General features: G+C 44.1%; 1 protein-coding gene across 3 annotated transcripts in view; it reads left to right on the top strand.

Annotated features, from left to right (window-relative positions):
• The first annotated feature begins 543 nt into the window (after window positions 1-543).
• adam12b (ADAM metallopeptidase domain 12b) overlaps window positions 544-26008 on the top strand; it is a 63481-nt gene continuing 38016 nt past the window's right edge. For all 3 annotated transcript variants that reach the window (XM_079280605.1, XM_079280604.1, XM_079280606.1), the window contains exons 1-3: window positions 544-969; window positions 9740-9846; window positions 12443-12516. In XM_079280605.1, the coding sequence (XP_079136731.1) occupies window positions 855-969; window positions 9740-9846; window positions 12443-12516 (296 nt within the window). In that variant the 5' untranslated portion in view covers window positions 544-854. The remainder of the gene's footprint in view (window positions 970-9739; window positions 9847-12442; window positions 12517-26008) is intronic.

Genomic DNA, 26008 nt, shown 5'->3' with positions numbered 1-26008 from the left:
ATGCGGTGCCATAGTCAAACTGGGTAACTGCCTTGGGAGGTGCCCTTTCCAGAATCCACTATATCTTACAAAGAGTAAGTTTGGGAAGGAATTAATGATCTTAATCCACCTATTTGTATGTATATATGTATGTATATATCATTTTATCTGTGGGATCTCTTAAATCTCATTTTATCTGTGGATATCCCTCCTGCAAAGGAATATTTGGTATATTGGTGATTTATGTATAGTTGTATTTCTGTAAGTTGACAATTGTATTGAAATATGCTTAAGAGTTCGGAATGTATTCATTGTTACACATTACGATACATTTGTTTTGTCTTCTTTCTGCTCTACACCCTGTCCTGTTGTTTGTCACAGTTATTGTTCAATAAAGTTATTAAAATATTGTTCACTCAATCGTGTTTGAACCTGTCCGGCTTTAGGACCCAGCGGAGCCTGAAGCGCACATGGCGAAGGGTGGCTGCTCCGGCCCTGGAAGGGATGGCAAGTACGCCTCACTACTCCGCCAACATCCTCTCCTCCACTACCACATTAGCAACATTTAGCTAACGCATGTATTTGTACGTTTTTCCCCCCAGACCGTCGCTCGCCGTCTGGCGTTGGAAGGAAAAGTTTTTGACAGCTTCTTTCTTGGAGTGACGGCCTCTGCCACATCTCGTTTGAGTATCGGCGGCGAGACTCAACCCCCCCTTTCGCTACTACACCTCCTGTGAACTGCTATAACCTGTACCTCCATCCTGTCACCTGTGTGAAGTGTCTGGTCGTGCTGGTTCGTCTGACCGGAACGCTCCCTCCCTCCCTCCCCCACCCCCCCTCCCCGCCCCGGCTTCACCACACCGAGCCCGGGCATCATGAGGACCTGGAGGCGGCGGAGGAACTTTGCCTTTTTGCTCTTCGCTCTGCGCGTCTGGTGTCTGTCCACGACGACGGGAAATGCTGACAACACGGTTTACAATATGCGGGAGGGTGAGTAAAAAAAACAAAACCCGAGTGATCAAATTTCTGTCATTTGTCATTTGGACTATTTTCATGTGAAGTAAGTGCTGAAGATGTTGAGCGTTTGTGTTTCATCCGGATACATACAGTCTGAACAGCTCTGTGTAGCAGAAGGGTTACCTTGTTGTAGTTTATAGAAATTCCAATCTGTTAAATTACTAATCTCCCTCATTTTTATAGATAAGCTATACGCTTATAATACCAATGCTGCACACCAGTTTTTACTGTAATCCTCTTGCAGTGCATTCTACAGTTGCATTCTGCAGTTGGAACATGCAGAGGGGAAAAGAGTGTTTTTTATTTTTTTAGATCTGTCTTTTTGCTTGGATGGAACAATACAGGGAAGTGTTGGGATGGACAGATGAGTTTAACATCCAGGAGGATGCAGCGTTATCTTTAGGTTGTAAACACAGACCAAACAGGATGCTGTCATTCAGCAGCTAAACCTCATCTGCTGAATGAATAAGACAGTAACAACCCGGCTATTGTGTTGATGGGACAGAGCACGAGCCAGGATGTGTGTGTGTGTGTGTGTGTGTGGCTCTGCATGTAAGACAAAATGGCAAAGATAGAATCAGAGACATACACCCTTAGAGATGCACCCCCTTGTGAACCACAGCTAGTCTATGTTTTAGGTTTTAGGTTTGGTCTGTGAAAGTGGTTTCTATGGATCTTAACAAGTTGGCAAGTTTGGATACAGCATGCTCCAATTATTAATAAGGGTAAACAAATGACTTATCTCTTAATCTTTAGCAGGTGATTACAACATTGCATGTCACAATTAGAGCCTAATAAGTCCTAAAAAATGTCCACACTACGATGGAAATAGAAGTTTGGTTCGCGTCTTAATCATTAAAAAGCATGTAACAAAAGTTAATGGGCCACGCTTCTTCTCGAGGTAATGCGCAGACTGCTCATTGTTTATGATTTCGTGCTCACAAACGTGAAGGCTCCATCATTAGAGAACCGCAGAGTGAAGCTTCCCTGAAAAAGAAAACGACCCACGCTGGCAGAGAAGAAGTGGAAAGATGTAGTTCAGGAGATGTTTTACCACACGCATCATCTCAATCGTCATTAAAGCTCTCACTCGGAGGGTTAGCTCATGTATGAATGCCGGGGGAGTAAAAATAGTGTGAGTGATGAAACAGGCGGTACGTACCACCTCTTTGACGTCAGCAGGATACTGACTTCAGCCTTTCTCTAAAAAGGTTGTTTTCATTTAACGGCCTCCATCCACGTCAGCGGGGGGTGCGCTGCGATGTCTTCATCATCCAGGACCAAGCTAGGGAGGTTCTCCTTGCCCATATTTAGCTAAATCAGCTAAAGTCCCCCTCCCCCCCACAAATAAATAAATAAACCTCAATCTGGCAGCCAAATCTGGATCCGAGCCGACTGACATTCAGTCCTCTGTTGCCAGAACACATCGGAGCGTGCCAACACTCGGACGCAATCGACTACCTGGACAGAGTTCAGAAAGTGTGTTGTGTTAGTTACTGAAGTCAGTGATGCATCAGATAATAAGAAATGTCTCCCGAGTGTCGCGTTGTGTATATTTTGGACATTTTTACAGGAAAAAAAAAAGCGTGGGAAAAGTTTACAGGTGGCGTCACTGAGGAAATTTTAATGAAATCTTCGTCACAGCATATTTAAAAACTCTTCCCCAGCAATATAGCATAAAGCACAGAGGAGGAAAAAAAGGCTATTTATTGAATGTGCTTTCCAGCATTTCACTGTCATATCGCCTGCTGCCTAAAAACTTAAAGAAAAGGTGTCGGGGACAAATCCAACCTTTCCTTTCGACATCACAAAGAATGTGTGAACGGATCAAAAGGTTGACTGGCAGCTCTTACAGCGACTCTCAGAATAGTAACACGTTTCTTGTTTCAAGATGGTTTGAAAAGAACCACATCAATGTTGGTTTACTGACATTTCTTTCTTTGAAAGAATCTACAAAGTTAAAGTCAGGTGATGAGGAGTTGAGTTGGATTTCTGCTCATTAGCTTTCCAAAAAAGCTAAAAAAGCTCAAATAAAACAAGTCCCATGAGGGCGAGAGTGTGTTTACAAAGTGTGTTTGATGGACGTCTCTCTCCGTCTCTGTCTGTCTCTTTGTCTCGCCTCTGCATATCAACTGCGTTTCTGAGGGTCTGATCTTTCGTTCTTCTTCTTCTGGTCAGAGAAAACTCAATAAATAATTAGAGACAGATCCAGATGACCCTGGATCAGATTTGAGGATATCATCAAAATAAACGTCTCTGTTGTCTTAACAAACAGGCGGAGAGCAGGAAAAATACGCTGACCAGAGCGCCCTGAAACAAGTAGAACTTCCCATACTTAGGTCTCTCAGGTGCACCTTTCAGCACGGTTTCCTGGGACGTAACTCAAACCCGTCCTCCCAAATCTGCGGTAGGTACGCTGACGTATGTCTGCCATCCCGGTTAAAACAACCCCCTTTCTGCTAAAGCCATTTAGGAAACAGCCTCACCCCGAGTCTGTCTTTCAAACCCTTGCGGGTGGCTGTCGCTTGACATTTTTAGGGCACGCTGGCATTGATTTGTCAGCCACGAGGGAACGACAGACGCGGTTAGAAACGTCTCCCTCCGTTACGCATCGTTGGTCATTACAGCCATCAGTGTGATTTAGCTTCCTCCTGCTCATCATCCGCCGCTCTGCCCCGAGGATGACGGGATCAGAGATACATATAGTAGGTCAGCCGACTCAGGCATGCATGCTGCTGTGTGATAATCGGAGAAACTTAACACGTGCACGTAGAACAATGCTTTGAACTATCCCGGATCAATGAGCCAATGACAGGAAATGTGAGTTGTATCACGAATCTGTGAGGAGAACAACAGAGTTTGCAGACTGCCAGCTGCAGAGGCCCCGACAGACAGCTGTCAATCACGTGTACCCTCCATCTGCGTCGGCCTTCACAGAGAGAAGTGTCACCCGCCGCTCATCCATTAACAGACCGTTTCCTCTGAAATCAAAGAGAAGAGCCACCGCCTTCGCGACATATTCGTGAACATCGATGTATGCGCTTGAATGCAGATATCGTATTTACAAGAGATGTACACATGCAGCCATCACTTCTCCCGTTCAAAATGAGTGAGAGGCGAGAGGTGTAATAGAAGGAATGGGGAGTGTTCTCTTGGCTACACAAAAGAGCTGGTGAACATATGAATTCTTCAGAGCAGCGGTTGCTTTGTTTGTTGCTTTTTCTTTTGACAGAAGCGCCCTTCTTAAGAGATATTTGCTTTTGGATGGAACAAGAAAGTGAAGTGACGCAACAACACGATTCTGGTTTGAGACTCGTTTGCAGTTGCGCCGCGAACTGAACCTCCGTCAAATAGTTTGGTAACAGAAAGGTCGTCGCACCTCCGTGTCAGTGCAGACGGCGTTGATTGGAGTCGGGCCACGCTCTTAAACCATCAGCCTGTATATTTGGGGAGTTTTTGATGGAGGGAGAGTAGAGGCTGTTTTCAGAGAGGATTATATGAAGTGAACATCTTTTGTCAAGAAAGACCTTTTGAGGTTGTGCTTTGCTCACAGCAATTTGGGACCTCTTGATCTGCGTGTGTGCGTGTGTGCGTGTGTGTGTGTGTGTGTGTGTAAATAGCTGCTAGGTGACCCTCAGCATGTGTGACAAGTTTCTGTTAATCCCCAAAATCCCGCAAGCTGAAGTCCCCATCGCTCCGAGACTTCATGCTCAAGCCGGGTATTTGCTTCACCGCTGTTGCTCCCACAGGACGGGAACGGGACCCGCAAGCAAATACCAGCGACCCGCCCTGGGAAGTCTCCTGTTACCATTATTTCACCGTGAGCTGCTGACCTTGTCGTTACTCCCTCAGGCCAATACTGGGCTGTTCTGTTTGGAATAGATCGGGGGGGGGTCCCACGTCCAGGATTAACACCTTCTCAACTTCAGCGTTAATCACTCCGGTGTGTCATCATCACTGGGGGAAGTGCGTGATGAAGGAGTTGATGGAGGGAGGGACTGTTGAAATGAAGCAATGAGGGAACACTCAATTTTCACCTCCTACAAAACACCCTGGTCGACCCCAATACCTTCATACTAGTGTTTTGATATTTGTTGTATTAATGCATGAAACACTATACTGTGATGATTAGCGTATAGTACATACTGGATTTCATGAATACGTAGTATTGCAAAAAAATTAAAAATCATGTTTCTTTTGCCCAGGCTGGGAGACATGGAGTGAGGAAGAAATATCATTTCATAATTTTGCACCGCTACCGTCATCTCTGAATAAATACACTCAACATGTAAAAGCACGTTTATGGATTTCAGAGTCCGTCTTTGGACATTACAGCCACAGTGTCTTGTCTTTATTGCGGGAGAACACAAACCAGCAGAGGGAGTCATGAAAAAAACATTTCGAAAAGAAACCTTTTTGCACGTTTCAATGGATGACTTATTTATTTTATTTGTCAGTTGAATGGTTTCTTTTCAGTTACCTCGAGCACCAAACATCAATTCATGTGCGGCAAAGGAGCTCTCACTTCAGAGAGCGACAGCTGTACTAAACAACGCTGTCTACTTCTGCCCGTCTTGTATTAGTCGAGGAACATCGCATTGAAGATGAACTGTGTCAGCAGCAGGGCTTATTTTTTCTTCTTCTCTGTTTATAAAAAAAGGATTTGTCAGGAGCCTTTTATCAGGAGCAATTGTAAAGTGCTCTCTTTGATGTGCTGGGAAGGAAAAGATGTTTATTATGAAAGGAAAGCCATGCTTTTATTTTAGTGCCGAGTCTCTGTAACAACCTGTAATATTGAAGATGATGTCGATGTCTTTCTATTCCTCCGAATGACTTCCTGCTAATTACATCAATGTCAGGTCAACCTCACAGCTATCGCCGTCTTTAATTAAGTTACGTGCCGTTTATACGTCCAGGAACGACTGCATTAAGGTCGTCTTTAGCCGTGTTGTGTTTCAAAGTGGCCTCGTTGGTCAGTGGTGTTTTCATACAGAATGAGTCATCACATGTGTCCAGTAAGCTCTGCTGAAGTGCTCGTAGAGCTCCTTTTGTTCAGCTTTGAACAAAAAGATTTCAAAAAATCATTTTACCGTCTTCAATCCTCCGACGTCTTTTGATTTCTTTGAATGTAGAAGTGGAGCGTCGGAGGCAGAAGTCCCTCAGACCATCACTGAATCGGAGCACTTGACCGCTGGCTCTTCTGGTTCTTCCTTTTGCTCTTATTCTCTTCTCTCTCACATTCTTACTCCACGTGTGACCGCTGTCATGCGCTTTGCTTTCAGCTTGGATCAAAAAGTGGCCATTGTATGATCAATATGTGTGATCAATACAGGAGGCACTCCCAACAATGATTCTGGGTTGGAGCCAGACTTCCATCAAATCCAATAGCAGCAGTTGCTCACCTCTGCTGCGCGTCGCTTGTCAGCGTTTTGGCCCGAGATGTATTCTTTCAAAAGACGTCCGTCCTCGTGTGTAATCGTGTTTACTTCGTCTTCCTTTTCTTCGTTCACCGAGGATCCTCCAGTGAGTCCCTTTAGGCCGGAACTCACCTTTTCAGGGCTCTCACAGACGCATCGCAGGGGTTTGATTGGAGGGCTTGTTTTCGCAGCTGGCGTGCAGATATTGAACATTAAGGCCATTTTCAAATCCATAATGAGAGTTATTATCCTCTGATCCGCTGTTATTAAAGGCCTGCGCTCACAATTAGAGCTGAAAAAATGAGCTGATTGATTAGTTAATTGTCAGAATACATCTGCATCAGTTTGGATACGAAACATTCCCTTCAGTCTTTTTTTTTTTGAAGCAAAAGTGTCAAAAAAAATGGGTTCCTGCCTTCTGAAATGTAAATATTTTCTGGTTTTCTTATTCCTCTATAAAAATAGACTCAATACTGTTGGGCTTCTAACCGTCAGTAGCTCATCAGCTATCCGCTTGGGTATTTTAAACTGTTTTCTTCTTATATTAGTTAAATTAAACGTATCAGTCCATGTCCCCCCATGTACCCGGTATGTTGCGCATGGTTTGTATGCCGGTGTTGACTGAAGTCCCTCCGTGCCGCTCGCTCTCTTGTACTCTGAAGACCTCACGGATAGATCACCGCATGTCCTTCACACGCCTGTTGTGACCTTCCTCACATTGTTGATTCTCTTGTTCGTCTCCAGAGACGCACTCCGCGTATACATTGCTGATTGAGCAGATACAGGGTGTGAATGAAAAGTGTTCTGTTTCTGCTATGAACTGAAGGGAATGTTCACACGTTATTTATGCGTACATCATTTCTGTCAAAAAAGATGGATAAACAAATGTGTGTGGAAGTCATAATACAGCAGGTAACTCACTAAGTGTGCTTAATGAGGCTGCTGTGGTCCTACGTCCTGCGTATCGCCCATCTGATTCAGTTTGTTTATTCTGTTGGCTGTGCCACTTCCCTGCTGGGTAAAGTGGACATCAGCCCCTGTTTGCATTCACATTACTGACCACTTAGTTGGTAATGCAGCTCATGCTTAGGGTAGAATGCTAAATGGCCCTTGTTAGATGATCAAAAAGGAGTTGGCTTTGAAAGAGATGTTTGGGCTGCCAAACAGACACTGTGTGTGTGTTTTTTTTATAGATGTTTGACCCCGCAGCTGATTTTCCCCTTGTGTCCAATATGGAGATACAAGCGTAGTTGGCTAAAGCCATCAAGACACTCTCCAGAAAACATATGGGATTAACCCAGTTTGAGTTCCCAAAGAGGATGAAGCCCATGAGAATCATGAATCACATCATGAATGTCATGTTGCTGTTCGAAGGGAATGCTTCTCTTTGGAGAGCTTGTGTTGAGGCCCGCACACAAAAACCTGAAACAAACCTTTAGCCAACCTTTTGAACTTGTCTTTCAAGCTCTCCTCTTTATTCCTCAACCAACTATTCCCACCCTCTTGCCCTGCCAACAAAACAAATGCAACAGCAGTAATGCCTTTTGAGGGAAGGATTGTCCAATAAGTGTGTGAATTCATTGTGTCTCGCCCTCTGCGGCGGCGGCGGCGGGCTGTTGGCCCTGCTTTGCCCTCGGATGTGGTCTGATGGCATGTTGTTCGCAACTAGTCTGTGTCCTCTCTGCATCCGTATAGTTTAACTAACACAAAGTCATTTAGTATTCGAGAGATCGGAATGCATTGCGAGAGGACATCACGCCAGTGGAAGCGTTGAAGTCGTTTATTAACAAGACGTCTGCTCGACTTTCCCTTATAGCTCCTTTTTTTATTGGCACTCTAGCCACAGCCCGTGGTCTCGGTCACGGTGTTCCGTCTGTCTAACGTGGTGTTCATGCACCACTAAAACCAACAAACTACCAATCGGCACATGTTGGAATACCTCGTTAAATATAGGAGGTCCCCTTTTCTATGCCGTTGTTCGCTTATTACGCACTGAGGATAAATGGAGAGTCTGGGCCACGCTGAGAGCACGGGGCGGCCGCTGTCGCAGACTCTTTGACGTTGTGAGACATGGAGCTGCGGTGGTGGCGCAGGAGCCATCTCTTCATGTTGTCTTCAAAGAAAGGAAACATCAGACTTTTTAAGAGCTTGAAAATGAAGATATTTCCAGCTCGGGAGGAGAGAGAGGGAGGAAGGGTGAAGAAAATATGTCTCTTAGTATCTCTGCTCGGTGTGCTACTGAACTCTTTTTGTACCCTGCGTGGCGCTACACATGCGATGCAGACAAACGGATGCTTTACATGCGTATCTCAAGGGCTTGAGGAAAAGGCCTGGACCTTAAAGCATACAGTAAATATAGACCCAACACGCTCTCTCAATCTTTCCTTTGGTGATAGCAGGACTGTGAAACCTCAGACCGCCTCTTCCCTCCAACACTCCCTGTGTGCTTCATCTCCACAGCTCCTCTCTGGGTCTGTAACATCTATCGGGCTTCACGGGGAGCCTGCTGGGCGTGCTTCAGTACAGACGTGCTCAGCGAGGCCATGGGAGCTTTAGCGACGGCCTCTGTTGTCTGTGGGGGAATGAGGAGGAGGAGAGCCCAGAGACACACTGAGAGAGCAGAGGGAACTGTGACTACGATTCTACTGAAGCCACTGAAGCCTCTGAGCCCGTTTATTATATTTCGTCCTATGCTATGCATACATCCTATGCTATTTATAGCATAATCAGCTTCTAACTTTGTTAATTTGGCTTCAGTAAGAGTTTAAAAGAGGAGCTAAATGATATGTTAAAGAGATGGAAACGGACAAAGGCAGCAGACTGCAGTTCCAGTGTCTGACTTTCTATATAAAGTGAAAGAGGGAGAGATAAATAAGAGGTGGAAAGGACAATTTCATTTTTATTTTTTTAAAACTCCATTCCTGTGTGGAGATATCATAAAGTCTGAGTTGCTCATAAACTGTGTGAGAGCATTTATTATTGATGATCTGTCTGTGGCTGTGGTCCTATTGCAAAGGCCATGTGTGTGTGTTGGGGGGGGGAAGCACATCTCTTCACAGGAACAACAGTCATCTTTTACTCCAGCTCAGCAACACGGTCCACAGCCCTCACGGTTGTGTCTGAGGCTTCCCTGCCTTTGTTGCAGTGCTTTTTACTGTCTGAAACAGTGTGTGCTTGAATAAAAGAGGACATTAAGGAGACGTTGTCACCCATATTGTCCCCTTTTGTCTGCACGCCAGGTGAAATTTTTCACTGTTACATTTTTTTGTGTGATGTCTAATTTCATAATTCAAGTCTTTAATTGGTTCTGATGTTCTTTTTTACAGGAAGTAGTCCAGATGAGGCTAAACAGCGAGGGGAGCGCTACGGGACCACAGTACCTCTGCTGCTGCAGGGCGAGGAACGCAGACCTTTCTCCCAGCTCCCTGCCAGGGTAAATACTCACAAGGCCAGCTATAGCATCACTAGCTTATGCTAATGCTGTTGTTTGACACAACCGCAGCATATCACTCTCTTCCCGCGCGTTGCTTGATTGTCTCCTGTAGAACGTCCTTTCCTTAGCTCTGTTTATCCTGACGTTTTTTCGCTAGCTCCTTCCTACTTTGTTCGTCGAAATACGAGTTTGCCCCGTCGGCAAAACATACCGTGAAATGATTCCTGAAACTAGTCAGCCTTTCAACTGTTCAGCGTCAGCAAAAACCTGACGCGTTGACAAAGATTTGACAGCGCGAAGCAGCCTTTGAAGACCTCGTACACTGTGTCAATTCTGTCCTTTACCATTCGTGCAATCAGCCCTCCCTGCACTCTCTAGACTTGTGTTCTCAGGCAGGGAAAACCAATCTGTCCCACCTAGTACAGCTGGAAAAAGAAAATAGTTGAAATTCGGCGTCCCCCACCACAACTGGAGGAAACTTTTCCAGAGAAGGGAAATGCGTAGGTGTTAAGAACTCCCTGAGCAATTAAACATTTTGTTCCTGGTGCAGGGAAGTCACCATCTGACAGAGCAGTTTTTTATCCCAGCCTTATGCTTCCCTCACCAAGTCAGTAGAGAGGGGCAGTGGAGTTAATTACATGAATGGAACTGATGTCACATTGGCATGAGGGACAATGCTGCTTTTAGCGTCATGGAGTTAATAACCAACACAAAGCTCCAGACTGCAACCAACAGAGTCGCAGATACAAAAATGTGTTCACATTCATGCAAGTGCTTGATGGAACACCAGCTTCCATCTCATTTTATGTGCGCGGGTTGAAACCTGAAAACTTTACGAAACAAAGAAGCACTAAGATCTATTAATTAAATAAAAGTACTAATACCACCATTCACTCCAAAAAAAACCACTGTTACAAGAAAAACTATTCAAAATCTTTACTTCAAAAGTAAATGTAAGAATATAATCAAGAGAAAGTCGGCCGATTTAAAGTATAAAATTAAAGTTCGCACTGTGCCGACAAATGGGTTCTTTAATTGTTACATTATATATTATAATATAAAATTATTGTCATTGATGCAGTTGCATGAGAGATGCATTTTAATGTTGTCGCTGGAAGCAATTCAATTTGATTAATTATTATACTTTTTGTGGTTTAATTTACTGTACAGCAATGCATTATATTTCATGTACTCACTATAAATAAATGTAAATAAAAAGTCCAATATTTCCCTCTGAAATGTAGTGGAGTAGAAAGTAGCACCACAATTGTACTTGAGTAAATATACCGAGTTACCTTAGTACCAATAAAGGCTGGTGTGACCAACTGAGAAAGTTTGTAGCACTAAAAAAAGTTAGTCTGGAGCCCTGAAAGCACCTCCAGCTTCATCAGATATGTTTAACCCACAGCTACTGCTAACGTTAACAAAATGTGTTGAGGAGATGCAGTTGTTCCGCAGTAGGCTATCTAACAACTGACCTTCCCCAAATTAAACTGACTCCTATAGGGCATCTGGCAATTTTCTTAGCAGAGATTGCACGAAGACTTAAAGCACCTGGGGAACAGATTGATAAAGCCGCTCCTCGTGCCAACAGAAGGTTATTGAAGCAGTCGCAAAGTATTGCAGAGTCTTTGCAGACAGTGACACAGACTCTCCGGACAAACACACTTTCACACAAACATGGACGCACTGAGTCCCAGACAGAGCTGCAGACAGCAGCGTATTAGCCTGAGGACATTGGTCAGCAGACCTGAGTCCCTGATACGACAATCTTTCTGTTCCTTAGTGACGAAGCAATGTCTGTCAATATGACATTTGAAAAAGTGAGAGAAGTATTCTGCATCATGTTAGGTAAGAAATACTGTCCTTATCCGGTCTTGGATCCTTTTCTTTACCAGCTATCTTTAAAAGAAAAGTTTAATTTCATCAGCTTTTTCCCATCACGTCTTTAGCGACGGTAAAGTGATCTCATGCTGCACACAGCGCGAGTACTCTTCCACACAAAAGAAGAGCACCGTGAATGTGATCGCCTCGCTGAGGAGTCGTCTGAAACTCTTCGTCGCGGTAGCTGCTCCCTCTTCACCATTACTATCTTGCAAATCGTCAAAATAATCTGCTATCAAAACATATTAAAAATGATTGTTGTCTTGCATTGCTTCCTCTGAATCCCTCATGCACATGTGGGCTATTTTAATCCCGCTCAGAAATCTCTCACTGACAGTGAAAACTACTATATAGTGAATATATTAAACGGCTATTTGGGAAAACATGCCGACCGGATATAGTGACAACAATGGCTTTGATTTCATGAAAGTCAGAAGGATTAGGACTTACTTACAGTAGAACACTTGAGCTGAAACGAGTCCAATGTATCGACGTTTGTGTCGTGCACAGACTTGGGAAGTGTAGGATGCGGAGGCTTTCTTCCTGTTTCTCTCACACTATTGTGCCTTTGCCACATCCTGCCTCGTACACAGCCTCCGTGTCAAACGAAAGGTGAGGCCGATCCACAGGCAGGATGGCTGAGCTCCGGGCACCGCCCTAACGCTCGTGTCATCTTTTTTTTTGTGTGTGTGTGTGTGTGTGTGTGTTTCAGAGTCATCCTGCGTCACTCCAGCTGCTGGTAAGTGCGGAAGGTGAACAGCTGATCCTGTTGCTGGAGAAAAATGAGTGAGTTTCCTCCGATTTATTTGAATTCTCCGTACTCTATTCTTATCCTCATATTCTTCCATACTCAACGCGAGCACGAGGAAACCAGATATTTATTATGTTAATCACACACAGTAGATAAAGCCGGGCTCCGGCTGTGGCATGCTGGAGTTATATATGCAGGAGGAAGAGAAGCTGTGTGGGTCTGGGCTATGATATAGTGTATTCAGGGAGGGAGAAAATAATATGTCCCCTAGTGATTGGACTCTTTTATGGTTCAGTCTCTCTGAAGGGCCGAGAGATGAAAGCCGATAAAGAATAAGGAAGAAGAGAGCTCTGAGGACATGCTTATTCTCCCCTGCTTTGCTTTCCCTCTCCTCGCTCCGCAACTCACTTCCAGACTGCGGAAAATAACACAGTGAACTGAGAAACGAGGGGTGGGGGATCATTCCGAGTTCATAAATATGTAGATGTACACACATTCTCACTCACAAGCTGTTTATTATCGCTGTAAAAAAAGTGCGTAAAGGCCAGGTTACATGTCCGGGACCTTTACGGTCTCACATAAATGATGGCATCGCTGTCTCGGGTCTTGCTTTGTCCCAATGTTTCTCATTCAGGATACAGATATTGACATTGGAATGATGGACTTGGTCCACAGCTGCTCAGACCTTGTCTCTTTTACGTCCAACACAAAACAACAACAACTCTGAAATATTGTCTCTTACGTCAACAGATGACTTCTTAAACACCGCTCCCCTTGTCTTACATTCCTCATCCAAAGCTCAAGGTAACCGGCCAAACTCTCACCAACAGAATTCTAATGACTTGAGAAAAAAGAAAAGCCTTTTACTCTAATGGCCCCCTTCAGAAATGACAAACTCTCCAGAAAAGCTCTGTGCCGACTGACCCGTTCTGTCCCCGTTCTCCAATGCGACCGTTAATGACCTCGGCTTCAGCTGTGAGTCATCCGTCACCAGCCCGAGGCCTGGGAGCATGCTGCCGTTCCCATCCGGCCTGTTCCCCGTCAGGCCAGATGTGTCCTCTGATATCCCCTCACCAGTTCAAGCTGACTCAGAACAGGTGGTCTCTGACCCGTACGTGGGTCGGCGCTGTCGAGGCGGTGACCTTTCGGTCCGAGGCAGAATGACAGATGAGGACACGATAAAGGAATATGCAGAGGATGCAGCGATGCCTTTGGTTGTTCTGAACAATTTTACAGTCATATTTTCCAAGCTGGCAGCAGTGAGTCCTGTCATTTTCCTCCATTAAGTATATGCACATTGTGCACTCCAAGTACACCAAAGTTAGCCGAACCAATCCAACATCTTGACAGATATGCTTCGCAGTTGCTCACAAATTGCTCAGCATTCATAAAATGGTTCCTTTCAGGATTTAAATGGCAGTTTTTTTTTCTCCAGGAAGCAACAAAATATGGAAGTTAAAAGGTTTTTTCAGAATAACGGCAATTTAGTGGTGCGGTATGTAATCTTTTTTGAACCCTGACACACGATGTCAGTGTGGATATCCTCATAGCAGCGACTCACACCACTCTGCAGTTAATGTTTAGTGCTGCAGGGCAGCATAGGGCATTTTGTTTTACTGGACCTCAATGGGGAGCACAAGGGTCAGGTGTTACTGAGTTTGATCCACTTGTTCAGACCCTCAAAACAATTTAATTTTAGTCCAGATCAGGAATGTTCCACCCTTCATGCCTCCCTCCAAAGCCCTTTCTTTGTCAGAGCATTTTATTTATTGATTGCCGTCGTACTGTAAAGAGAATTTTAACAAAAGTTTTAAAACACAACCAACCCTCGTTAGAAGGGACATGATGAAATGATGTCCAACAAATCTTCAATTTTTTATTGAATTCAATGCTCCAAAATAGCATCTAATGTTTGAGTACTTAACTCAATGTAAGCATGGAAGCAATACAGTGTGGAAGTCCGTTGACTTTAATGCTGCTTAAGGAGAAATGTGGTGAAAACAAAGGTTTAGAGGGGAAAAAAACTAATTTGCAGAAGAAAAGCAACAACCAACCATTAGGTTGTGGAAGTGAATAGATCCAAATGCAAAGAACTCCAGAGCGTATAGCAAGCGGTGCCTCTTTGTGCTGAGTTATGGCAGATTCTCTGTGAAGGCTCATCCATTTTTTTTGCATGAATCTGCTTACCAGGTGCCGTTTGCGCATTTTATTTGGCACCGCTGCAGAGTACACCTGCTCCAAGGCCAGTGTGAAATGATCGCAGTCATCACCAACACGCTACCACGTCCAATTAATAAACTGCTGTTTGTTTGCCGCTTGACCCTGTCCCAGGAAATCTTGGCTACGGCGGGACGAGTACAGATCTACTGAGTGGATACTGAGTGTGTGGTGGGACGGGGGGAGGGGGTTCTTTGTTTGTGTACACCTTGCAAACAAATCTTAGGTTTGATTTGATTTGGCTGGTTCGTGGAGGCCACTTCTTCTGTCCTTGCAGGCCACTTGGATCTAAAAGCAGTAAGTGCGCTGCTTCGGTATGTCACAGACTTCCCATGCTAGTTCATTTAAAGTGGTAGCTTAACACGGTTAAAAATGAGAAAATGTTTTCCCATCACTTTGTCATGTTTTTGCGTTTGGTCATTATTGTTATTATTTTTGTGTGAGCAATGGGAGGGGCCGTGTCATACACAATATTTAAGGCTCGGCGTGTTGTCGAGTGCAAACAGAGCTGGACGGACACGCAGACTGGTGCCAGCAGCGGCTGCTTTGATGTATAGCATTGATCAATGGCACAGTTGGCCAGCTTCAAATGATTAATGGTGTCCGTATGGGACATTCCACATTAGTCTTGATTAAAGACTTCAATAGCAATGTCTGGGGGACCATGGTGCTTGTGTGTGTGTGTGAGAGAGAAAGATAAATAAATAAATAATTATCAAAGGTGTACAGCTTGGCCCACTTACATTACACCTCTATATTTGATATAACGTATGTATTCTAAGGCCCCGTATTTATTATAATTGTGAAGTTCTAGTGCTGGTATCTTCATTTAAAGAGATTATTTGTAATTTTTCATAAACTGTGGCAATTATGGGGCAGAGACACTAAATACTTTAACATTCATTAGTGTTGCAAGTAGGAAGGAGTTGTAAGCTCTGCCTCGGTAATGTCAAAGAGTTTGCTAACATTAGGTTGCATTAAAAGCCACTGGTGATACCAGACCAAGTGAGGCTTCAGTGCAACCTCGGAGTATTGAACTCAGTTGAGTTTTTTATTGACTATTAGTTTACAGAGCCCATATTGTAAATCGTGAAATTCACATGTCTTTGTCTCTGAATACTGTGAAAGTATTGAAACGCTCAATCTATGGAGAAATACACACAGTCCATAAAAAAAGAAAGCATGTAGACATGTTCTAGCGGAAACCCCAACCTGAAAATGAGCATGTCTAAAAATGCAAAATCGGCTTTTTGAGAAAATGCATACATGAACAGAAACATTCAAATATTCATCTTTCCCCCCCCCCCCCATACAAGGCATATTGTCACTTTATTTGTATTCCAAGGATGCTGTTTTTTATTCAGTTACATTTCTGCAGCCTTTCTCTGAAGCTGAACGTGTTCATCGTCGGCGCTCTGCGTTTCCCAGTGAGAACATTTCCTTTCATTCTTCTGAGGCAGGAAAGAAAAGAGGAAAGAGCCCTTTTGAAACACACGTCCACCTCTAAACAAAACCATTATGTTTTTGACCAAAAAAAAAAATCCCCATAGCAACATCCTCTGTGTGTTTTTCTATGGGAAAGAAGATGCACTCCATTTCAATAACATAGCTGACAATGCCGACACTTTTCTCATTGTGTGGTACCACAGAGGACGTATAATATTACGCTGTCCGTTCAATGAGGAGCTCAGACCGAACAAAGAGAGGTCCCAGGTTTCCTTTGCACCCTAATTGGATCTGTCAGGAATATGAAATAGGTTGCACTGTATGTGGCTCTCTTTTAATGGCGCTATTTATATGTAGAATAAAAATCATCCGCTAGTTTGTTAGGCTGCCGACTGATGCCTAATGGGGTTGTAGAAGGAACTTTTAATCGCGTAATGATGGCTCTCCGTGGCGTCTACAGTATGTACAGCCGTGCTGACTTAATGGCCTGCATGAGGTCAGGAAATGGAAAGATGCATGTTGAGCAGCAGCGAACTTCACAAGCAACACTTTGGCAGTCGACTTCTTCTTCTGCTTCTTGCACCAACTCTTCCATCACTCCCTCGTCCTCTGTTCCCACGTATGTCTCCGGTATTATCGAGATACGTACCGTATGTCGCTGCAGAGGTTTTCGCCCATGCCCTGGTCTGTTGTGACGCTCTCTCTTCCTGTGCCATGTCTTTTTTCTGTCTGTATTCAGGTTTTTCCTACCCCAGTCCTCTCGTATCCGTCTCTCCCACACTCTCCGCGTGCATGCTTGTGTTTTCACTTGAGGCAGCGTGAGATGCCGTCAAAAGCCGCCGGCGGCGAACGGTGGACCCCGAGCTGCTGTTTGGTGCCAACACATGTGCCCTTGGACTTTGGTGCCAAGTCTCTGTGTGACTTTACTTTGGATGCCAAGGTGTTTTGTTCTGCCTGTCACAATCAATTCAGACATTATAACAAGGTTAAACACCAGGCACCTACCAGCGAGGGGTTTCTAGCAGCGGTTTCACTGCACTATTCTTTATAGCGTTAGTGTACGACTAAGGCCGTGTTCAGATAGACTGTTTACTGAATCCAGATAAATATAAAAAAGCTCTTTTTGTGCAATACATGCACACATTCCTGTTGGATTATTTATGTCATGGTACAGTACGTTTTGCCCGAAAAGATCACAACACAAGACTCTTCTTAACTGCAGCAGCTAGACGTCCTTTACCTGCGACTGACTTTTCGTCAGTGTCAAAATGATTTCACAGTCAGACCTTCTCCTTTCTCTTGTTCAGTGAAAAACGTTCCTCAAATGCACGTCTAGTCTGGAAAGAGATCTGACGCACACGACTGCAGCAAGAGTTTTCACACATCCCGTCTGTTTGCGTATTGATCCGATGTAAATGTCAGCCTCTCCCCCCCCCCCTTATGACATTGTAGTTGTAGCTTTTGTTGAGCTTAGAGCACACACTAATCGCATTTTGCCTCCTGCCATCTTTAATTAGTTGGCTAAAGAGTTTGTGGCTAAAGTGGAGCGCCCTTGGGGAAAGTTGGCCAGTCTTGAAGGACAATAAAGAAGAAGAAAAAACAGAGCAGACTTAGGCGTTGCTTTGGGAAAGATTAGAGTGGCGTTTGTTTTTTTTGACCGGTGGGAACAGAGCCAAGCATCGGAGCCAAGCTAGCTCAAAGTCTCTCCGTTAGTTTTTTCCCCTCTTTAAGTCCCTCCCTATCTGAGCTTTACGTTATCTCTTTGCCTCCCTCGGCCCCTAAACGTGCGATTGATCTTTCAGACCTAGAGAACTCGGGGGCAAGATAGGTGTTCAGACGGTTTCTTTTTGAGCCAAACAAATGTTTAATTTGATCGAGCCATAAAGAAAATCACATACTATACTTCTGACTTGTGTCTGCATGACGTGATGCAGCTTGTTTATTGTCGTTGGAGTGCAGCAGATAAAGTACATTTTTTAGGAATTGTAAGCCAAACTGATGTACATGTTCCAATTATCATCATTGTTTGCTTTCAATGAAACGGTTAAATACATTAATGCGATAATGCAGTATGTCGGCATATGACATCAATTTGTTCACTTCTACAGACCTATTTTTAGGGGCCTGCGGCAGCAGAGTGTGTGCTGATGGTGTTGTCACTGCACTTATCTCTGGCCCTGTAAGGATTACGGATACTAGAACCCAAATGCACAACTCGGAGACAAGATTCAGGTAACTTGGTAAAGGCAGGGTCAACACCGGGAGGCCAGTCTAACAGGCAAACAAATCCAACAAGGGGCAGGCAAAAAATCCAAGGCCGAGAAAACAGGCAGACAGGGTCAGAACAGGCAGATCAGAATAGTACGATTATATAACACTGGAGAGCTTGGCAGAGACACACAAGACAATCTGGCAGAGAACAAGTGCAAGTGAAGGGACCTAAATAGTGAGGGCTAATGAGGGAATGGGCTGCAGGTGAGATGGGTGTGGAGGACCAGGTGAGGGGAATGAGAGATGATTGGGTGTGCGTGGTAGGATCTGAAATGACAGGAGAGTTAGTGAAATAAGCAACAGGATGAAAATAAACTAACATGAAGGGGAATTCGTGACAGGCCCCCTCGCTCTCTCTCTTATATGTTTATTTATTTCTCATTCCTGCGAGGGAACAGTGAGCGGAACGTCTCCCAATTGAACTGCTTTTAACCTTACCTATGCTGAGTGGGTCACCTGTCTATGGCGCTACAGCGAGCAGAAAAGTCAGGATGCCGTTTCCTGGATGCGTTTGCAGCCTTCGCAAAGTTCTTAAAAAAGGCTGCAGCTCTTTTTTTTGAACATTTTAAATGAGACTCTGCGATACACTCGGTGTGGTGTCAGCGGAGTGAGCAGAGTATCTATTATCTGCGTTGGAGTTTTTGATCGGGTGGAGTGGGGGCTACATATGTTGATGGTGCATAATATCCATATTTATCCTCAGCATCATTTATGTGCATCAGCACTGCTGTAAAAAAAACACCTGGAGAGCGCTACATGAGTGATTACATTACCTCACTGTACATAAATAGGTTTCTCAAGATAATGAAAGGCTTGTGTGGACTGTATATTATAATGCACCTCCATGCATTTATCTATGACAGGATACAACCCTCAGTGATACATTGGTCAACCACTTACAGCTCCAAGTAGAGATGGGAATTGATAAGATGTTATTGATGCCTGTGCCACTATTAATTCTGCTTATTGGTCTGATTATTCATCCAATCCCCTTATTAATTGTGGAAAATAATGTAGGCCTACACAGGTTTAACACGGTGTAGAATGTCTGCCTGATAACATTTGAACATGTTAACATAAATTACAACGCTTGGGACCTGGAAAACAAATGTAAAACATGACAAATACCTGATAAAATGTTCTCAATCAAAGAAAAATGGCTGCTAAACCTGCCTGGGTGGCGCTAATGTTATGTTATTTAATCTCTGTAAGGGACATGTTGCATGGTTTAGAAGCAGTGGCACTCACACGTAGAGGGTCAAATACATGCATTCATTGACTTTTAGTCGTAAGATGTACCAACATGTTGCTGGTGTTTCCACCCTTCACTTGAAATGACCATTTTACAGATGTTACACCTCCTCCTTTGTGAAATGAAGCCCCCTTTGGATCGCTTCTTCCGCACCACCATGACTCCCCCTCATTGCATGTTTCCAGTTTGACATGATAATAGGTGATTTGTTTGTTTTTTTACTGTCAGAAAAACACGCTGGTGCGTCGATAAAAGGAATTGATAATCTTAGAGGCGTACCATTCCTATGATTCAGACAATTTGAAACTGGATCTCAACTGGAACTGCCTCTCAATTCCCACCGTTAGTTCCAAGGCCGGGGACTCAGCCGGGTATCAAAAATCACTCTTCAAACACAACCTCGCCATTAAAGCTCGATATTAATGCTTTAATGGGAAATCCCTTTCAAAGTAGAAATCCTCCTCGACATCGGTACAGCACAGCTCAGACAATGGGTCGTTTGTAGTGGACCCATGAGAAATAAGGACTGTTCTGCTTGAGACGGCACAGCTTAGCAGCCGTTTCATACCCTCAGTGGTGTTTATCCGATAATGCCAGCAGTACGGCTCACCATGTTATCAGCCCCTACAGGTGATATAAAATACAGATTCTAGGGATGAGTGAGATAGCTGCTGATGCTGTTGCTCCTGAGCTAAAGCCACTGGTCTGCCACGTTTTAGATTTGCATTACCGCGGTTGTTCCAGATCCATTCAGATTACAGTCTGTGTCTCTAAAATCACATATGTGCTTCAACTCAACGTAATACACACACATCACCATGGATGTACAACATACTGTGTGCACAGCAGCCTCTGGCTTCACTCTGCTCGGTCACATAATGTATGTTTCAGCACAATGTGACAAAGAGCGACTTGCATTCATCAATTCAGACGGTCAGCGGTGTTTCACATACAGCACACAAGCATGAACACACACACACCACACAGCTCTATACACACATACATATGAGAGGAAGCGTGTTCACAATAAATCCAGATGTGCTGTGAAAAACAAGGCAGAGAGGAAGTGCATCACATGACGTCACTGATGGAAGTTTTGGCTGTACTGGGTCTGGTTGAACATGACAACACCGGGGCAGCAGCACAATTCATCCACTGGCTGTTTGTATAAACACAGAAGCCAGTCTTCTGTACAAATACAGAGACATACTGTTGCTGATGTTGTTCTGAACCAAATGATCAGACCACTTTATTTGGAGGTAACACTGAAGGTAAGCACAGCTGAACTGGAATAGCCCGTAAATGGACTGGAAAAGCATGTGAATGCACAACCAGGGCAAGTACGGACGGCTGACGATGAATCAGTATTTAGTCTGTAACCTGTGATTGATGTTCACAACAAACAGTTTGATTTTAATCTTGCAGATCATCTATGTCTTTATTTATTTTTTTCTTTGATTTGATTGTGTTTCCCGCCTTGTCCCGCTTATTTTGAGCAATGTTGCTGCTTCCCCACGTCTTTGCAATTAATTTGGGGCGAGCGCTACGTTTGATCTTCTCACCAGTAAGAATGATGGACAAACCCACGACAAAAGAAAAGCCACGTTGGACTTATCCTTGAAGGTTACTGCACATCTTCAAGATATAGTGTGCGGTGATCTGTGCAGCACATATAGTCTGATCTTCCACTCTTTAAGGTCAGGGACATTTCTTTGTAACCCTTTTAAAGACCGTATCAAGAGGCCATCACCTTTATGACATGTATCCTGTGGTCAGCGGGTAGATTAATGCAGTGTTGTATCTTAAACCGCTCACACTGAACATACCTATCAGAGAAATGTCAAGTGCCGTAAAGCTTGAAACCCCAAAAATCAGGTCTCTGATTAGCTTCAAAGCACTTTGTTGCTTTACCAGCCGTAGCCGTCCAATCATTGACATCTCCCGGCTCAATACCCAGCATTCACGACGACTCCCGTTCCGCTGCATCAGCGTCGGTGACAGATCGCTCACCCCGATCCTTATGTTAAAATGATACGTCAACGCCAAGTGAAAGTTCCCATTTCCGCCATGTTTGCGAGGTAATGGGCTGGAGGATGACAGATCGCGTGCTATTATCTCATTGGAGAATCGGCGCGGCTTCCGTGAAAGCGTAAAGAGTGGGTTTAATGACGTGAGACGTTTTTTAAGAGGAGGGACGGGACGGCTGGTGCGGTCTGGGACTGGAGGGCTGATGTTCTGGGATGTGTGCAGTCAGTGGAGCAACGGCTGGTGTCCTATTAAAGCAGCTGTCTCGTGCAGCACAAGTGCTCCTACAATTTAAAGTTGTCTGTGTGTCAACTTTTAGGATTTGAAAGAGGATGGCATGGATGTGGAGGGCTGGAGATGATTCGTATTGATATAATATTTCTTGTTTTTTTTTGACAAGCCAAAAAATGAAAGGAACGGGAAGAAAAATGAAAGACAAACCCGTCTTTAATATGTTTCTTTCTGCTCAGCTCTTCATTGCATATTTTCCCTGAAGACAAAAAAAAGTATGGCTGAATAATGAGGCTGCCCAGGGGAGCCACCATAGATTAATTGGACAGATAGGAACCCTCTGACATTAACATGTATGCATTTGTTTACTCTTTTTCAATGAATACTAATAGGCCACCTCCCTTGAAGATCCCTAGTCACTCATTAGTTCCGGTGTGTAGCTTGCTATGGATGGGAATATTGAAGCAGCAAAAAGCAAAACCCCTCAAAAAAAACAGTTCCTCTCAGTGCTGGGCAGGCATACAAAACCTCTGTCAAGAGGTTGTTGAGAAAACGTCTTTCTCTTTAACGTTTAATGAAGACTCCATGCAACTCCACACACTTGTTATCCGTACCTCAGCTTCAGCATTGCAGGAGGTACAATGGACTTTTGCATTCTGTTTGTAGGGGGGGGGGGTGGGTACGTCCTTGCCATCTCTGTTGTAGATGATCAATTATTAACAGCATGTTTCCAGAAAGAAGTCGTGGTGTAATATTGAGGACTACAGTTACTCATGGGAATAATATGGAAATGTGTTGATTTTCTTTCACATTCAACTTTTCACTTCACCCCCCCCCCCCCCCCACACACAAGAAATATATATATTTAATTTAAATGAAAATTTCTCCACCCAAACAATTGTTCACAGTAAAAAAATAAAAGGTGGGTTGATTTAGCAATTGCAGAGTACCACCTCTCCAAGTAAATATATATTCATATATAAAAGACATTAAATCCCCTAGCAAAGAGGGGGTTGAGGTTGAGTTTGCACTCTTCCTTTAGTGATTAGTGTTTTAATGATGATCAGTGCAAGATCTCCTTAGATTAACTGTTTGCATCGTTACTACAGTAGATTGATTTAGCATGTGTTCGGTGCTATCGACGGCATATCTTTCTCACCTCTCCCCATTTAAAGAGTTAATGTTTCACTGCTTGGTAATGGTGGTGGTGTTGCCTTCAGGCATTTTGAGGTTGGACCGTCGTCATCCAGGTGCCCAGAAATGTTCTGTGCTTCTTCGTTAGGCTACTAAAGAATTCATACTCTCTTTCAGCCACGCGTTCATAAAAAGTCTAAAGCAGTAATTTCCACAAACTGCCTCAGCGGTGCAGTCTGTGGAGAGGCGGCTGACCGTACTCGGAGAGGAGTGAGACGATTGGCCTGGATTCATGTGCACGGTTCACTCTTACTGTACTGATGAGAGCATCCCGCCCACAGATTTGCCAAACCATTCCCTTTAAAGGGTGCGCTGGTAATATGACATCATGCTCTTTGTACGGTTACGAGGGAAAATATGTTTCGTTGTGGAATCATTTCACGGTGTTAAATATTCCGGACGTGAAGGCCAACAGCTATGAAACGGTTCATTCTCTTAACGGCTCTGCTGTCACTACCGTTAGCTGTTGTGATTTAGTTACCAACCAAAAGGGGAAATAATAACATTAATTTAGCTTCAGTACAAGTTAAAATGTTTCACAACCACCAGACGTGTGCTGTCGGTAGAAGGATCAAAAGGTTTGGGGTTTGACACAACAGAATCCTTGTTTTGCACCTGCAAGCCTTCTAATTTCACCCGTATCAACTCTTAAGACTTATTTAGACTCTATGGTAGTTAAAAGCAGTGCTCGTAAAAAGCAATGGGTGGTAATAGGAAGACTATCTGGATGCATGGAAGATAAGGTTTCCATCACCGTGCTATTGAAGAAAATAAACCACTTTAGAGATTTAAAGACGATATGAGAGAAGGAAGGCGAGAGGAAAGACATGGACTCATACTATCACATGCTTCAACAAATATCTGACAATTGATCCACAATCCCACGCGATGGACATATACTGTACTTCTATCTTAAGGCATTCCTCTTACACGGTCCTACAGCCACCTCTCGCTGGTACAACCCACTGTGGGTACCTGCAGTACATCAGCGTCTGTACATCTGCTGTCTACTTCCCAACAGCCACTGATCAGAAGCGTCCTGCTCTCCAAGGAGAACAAGTATCTGACCTCACATTTCCTCATATTACTTTCAAGCATTTTCAGTTTTCCCATGAATGCCTTCGGTTTTGTGTAAACAAGAGCCCCACCCACAGTAACTGTATTTCTACACCATGATTCACTGCTGCAGAGGGCCGTGTTGCACCCTCTGCAGTTTGTTTTACTGATGTGAAGTACGAGGTGAAGGACACAGACTAAGAATGTTGTTTGAATGACTGTACCCTCCTTTGTGATGGACTGATGAAAACGGAAGTTGGACTCAAGCTGTAATGTTCGTCCCTGTAGCTCGTACGCTGTGGACCTGACCCCTCATAGATGGATTCCTTGGTATAGTTATATCTACGGGGCCATTCTGGGTCTTGAAGCTATAAAAACAACACGGTAGAAATGAGCTATTTGTTGTCTTTCTTTCTTTAATGATCGGAATCGTATCCTCTGCTTTGGTCAGTCAATATTTAAATAGGCTTGGCTGATCAGCCTGTTTGTTTGATGTCGGTCTGCTGCCTGCAGGAGCGTTTGTGGTGGACATGTTTTCGTCTGCTCTCTCGTGGATGTGACTTTCTAGTGGAGGGACTCAGACGCCCGGTCAGCTGGTCTTTCTGTCCATGTCCACTGTGGTCCAGACTGAAGAATCTCCACAAGTATAATATGGACAGCCATGATTTTACAGACATTCATGGGCCCCAGAGGATGTATACCATTGACTTTGGTGAACCACTGGCTTTTCCTCTAGCGTCACCATGAGGTTTGCATATTCGGTTAAAATGAATACATCCCAACAACTGTTGGTTGGATTGCCATGAAATCTGGTGCAGACATTCATTGCTCCAAGAGGATACATCTGCCTGCATTTGGTGCGAAATGGCTCGAAAACTATTTTATAGATCGCATGGAATTTTGTACACACATTCTTGTTACCCAAAGGAAGATTTGAAATAACTTTTGTGTTTAAAACACCTGTTAAAACTGATGACGTTCCCATTCGCCTCAACTGTGATCTGTACTGATTAGCAGATTATTCTAAGGCGATAGAATGTATACCTGCTAAACATGAGCATCTTAACGTTGTCGTTGAGAGCTCGTTAGTATAAACTGCCGTTAGCGTTCAGATCAAAGCACTGCTGTGCCTGAATACTGTCTCACAGAGCCGCTAGCGTTGCTTTACACGATAAACCTAGTTCAACACAGATAAAGGACACGAAGATACTGAGAAGCCCGTTCCCAAACTGATTCCTCTCTATGACTTACTGTATTCTCACAAGCTACAGTTATGTGGTTGTTACCCAGAGAAGCACAGATGTACTTGAGTTATCTTTGGCAGCCTGAGAAGCCTAGTGACTGAAGGCACTCCTCTAATTCTGGAGTTCAGGGGATTTTTGTGTTTCGCTCCCTCCACTCCTCCCTCCCTCCTTCCCTCCCTCCCTCCTTCCCTCCCTCATCTCCTTCCCTCCCTGGTTTCCTCTGGCTTCGCTGTCTTTGTACACTCCAGCGCGCCCGCTACAGCCAAGCCTAAGCCGATAGGACACTGAGCTGTATGTAAATCAATTTGGAACGCCAGCCGTATGTGGAAATCGAATTAAACTTGTCAACCACACCTCTTTAGGTCCTCCTCTTTCTTTATCTCTCTTCCCTTCTGTAGTAGCGTGCTCGTTTTCAAGTTCGGCATACAGTACCGTACGTAGCAGCTGTACGAAGGCTTAGGGTTAGGCTCGTGGGGGAGAAGGGACTAAAATAAATCACTGAAGTTAGCAGCCTTCAAAGGAAGCAGAGAGACTGCGAGAGGAGCCACATTTCTCTCAAATGGTTTCGTGCTCAAGGGGCTTTGTGTAATA

Source organism: Melanostigma gelatinosum (genome assembly GCF_949748355.1).
Source record: "Melanostigma gelatinosum genome assembly, chromosome: 12".
In the NCBI taxonomy this organism is placed as follows: domain Eukaryota; kingdom Metazoa; phylum Chordata; class Actinopteri; order Perciformes; family Zoarcidae; genus Melanostigma; species Melanostigma gelatinosum.
Note: the sequence above shows the minus strand (reverse complement) of the source record. Positions and strands in the feature narration are given on the sequence as shown.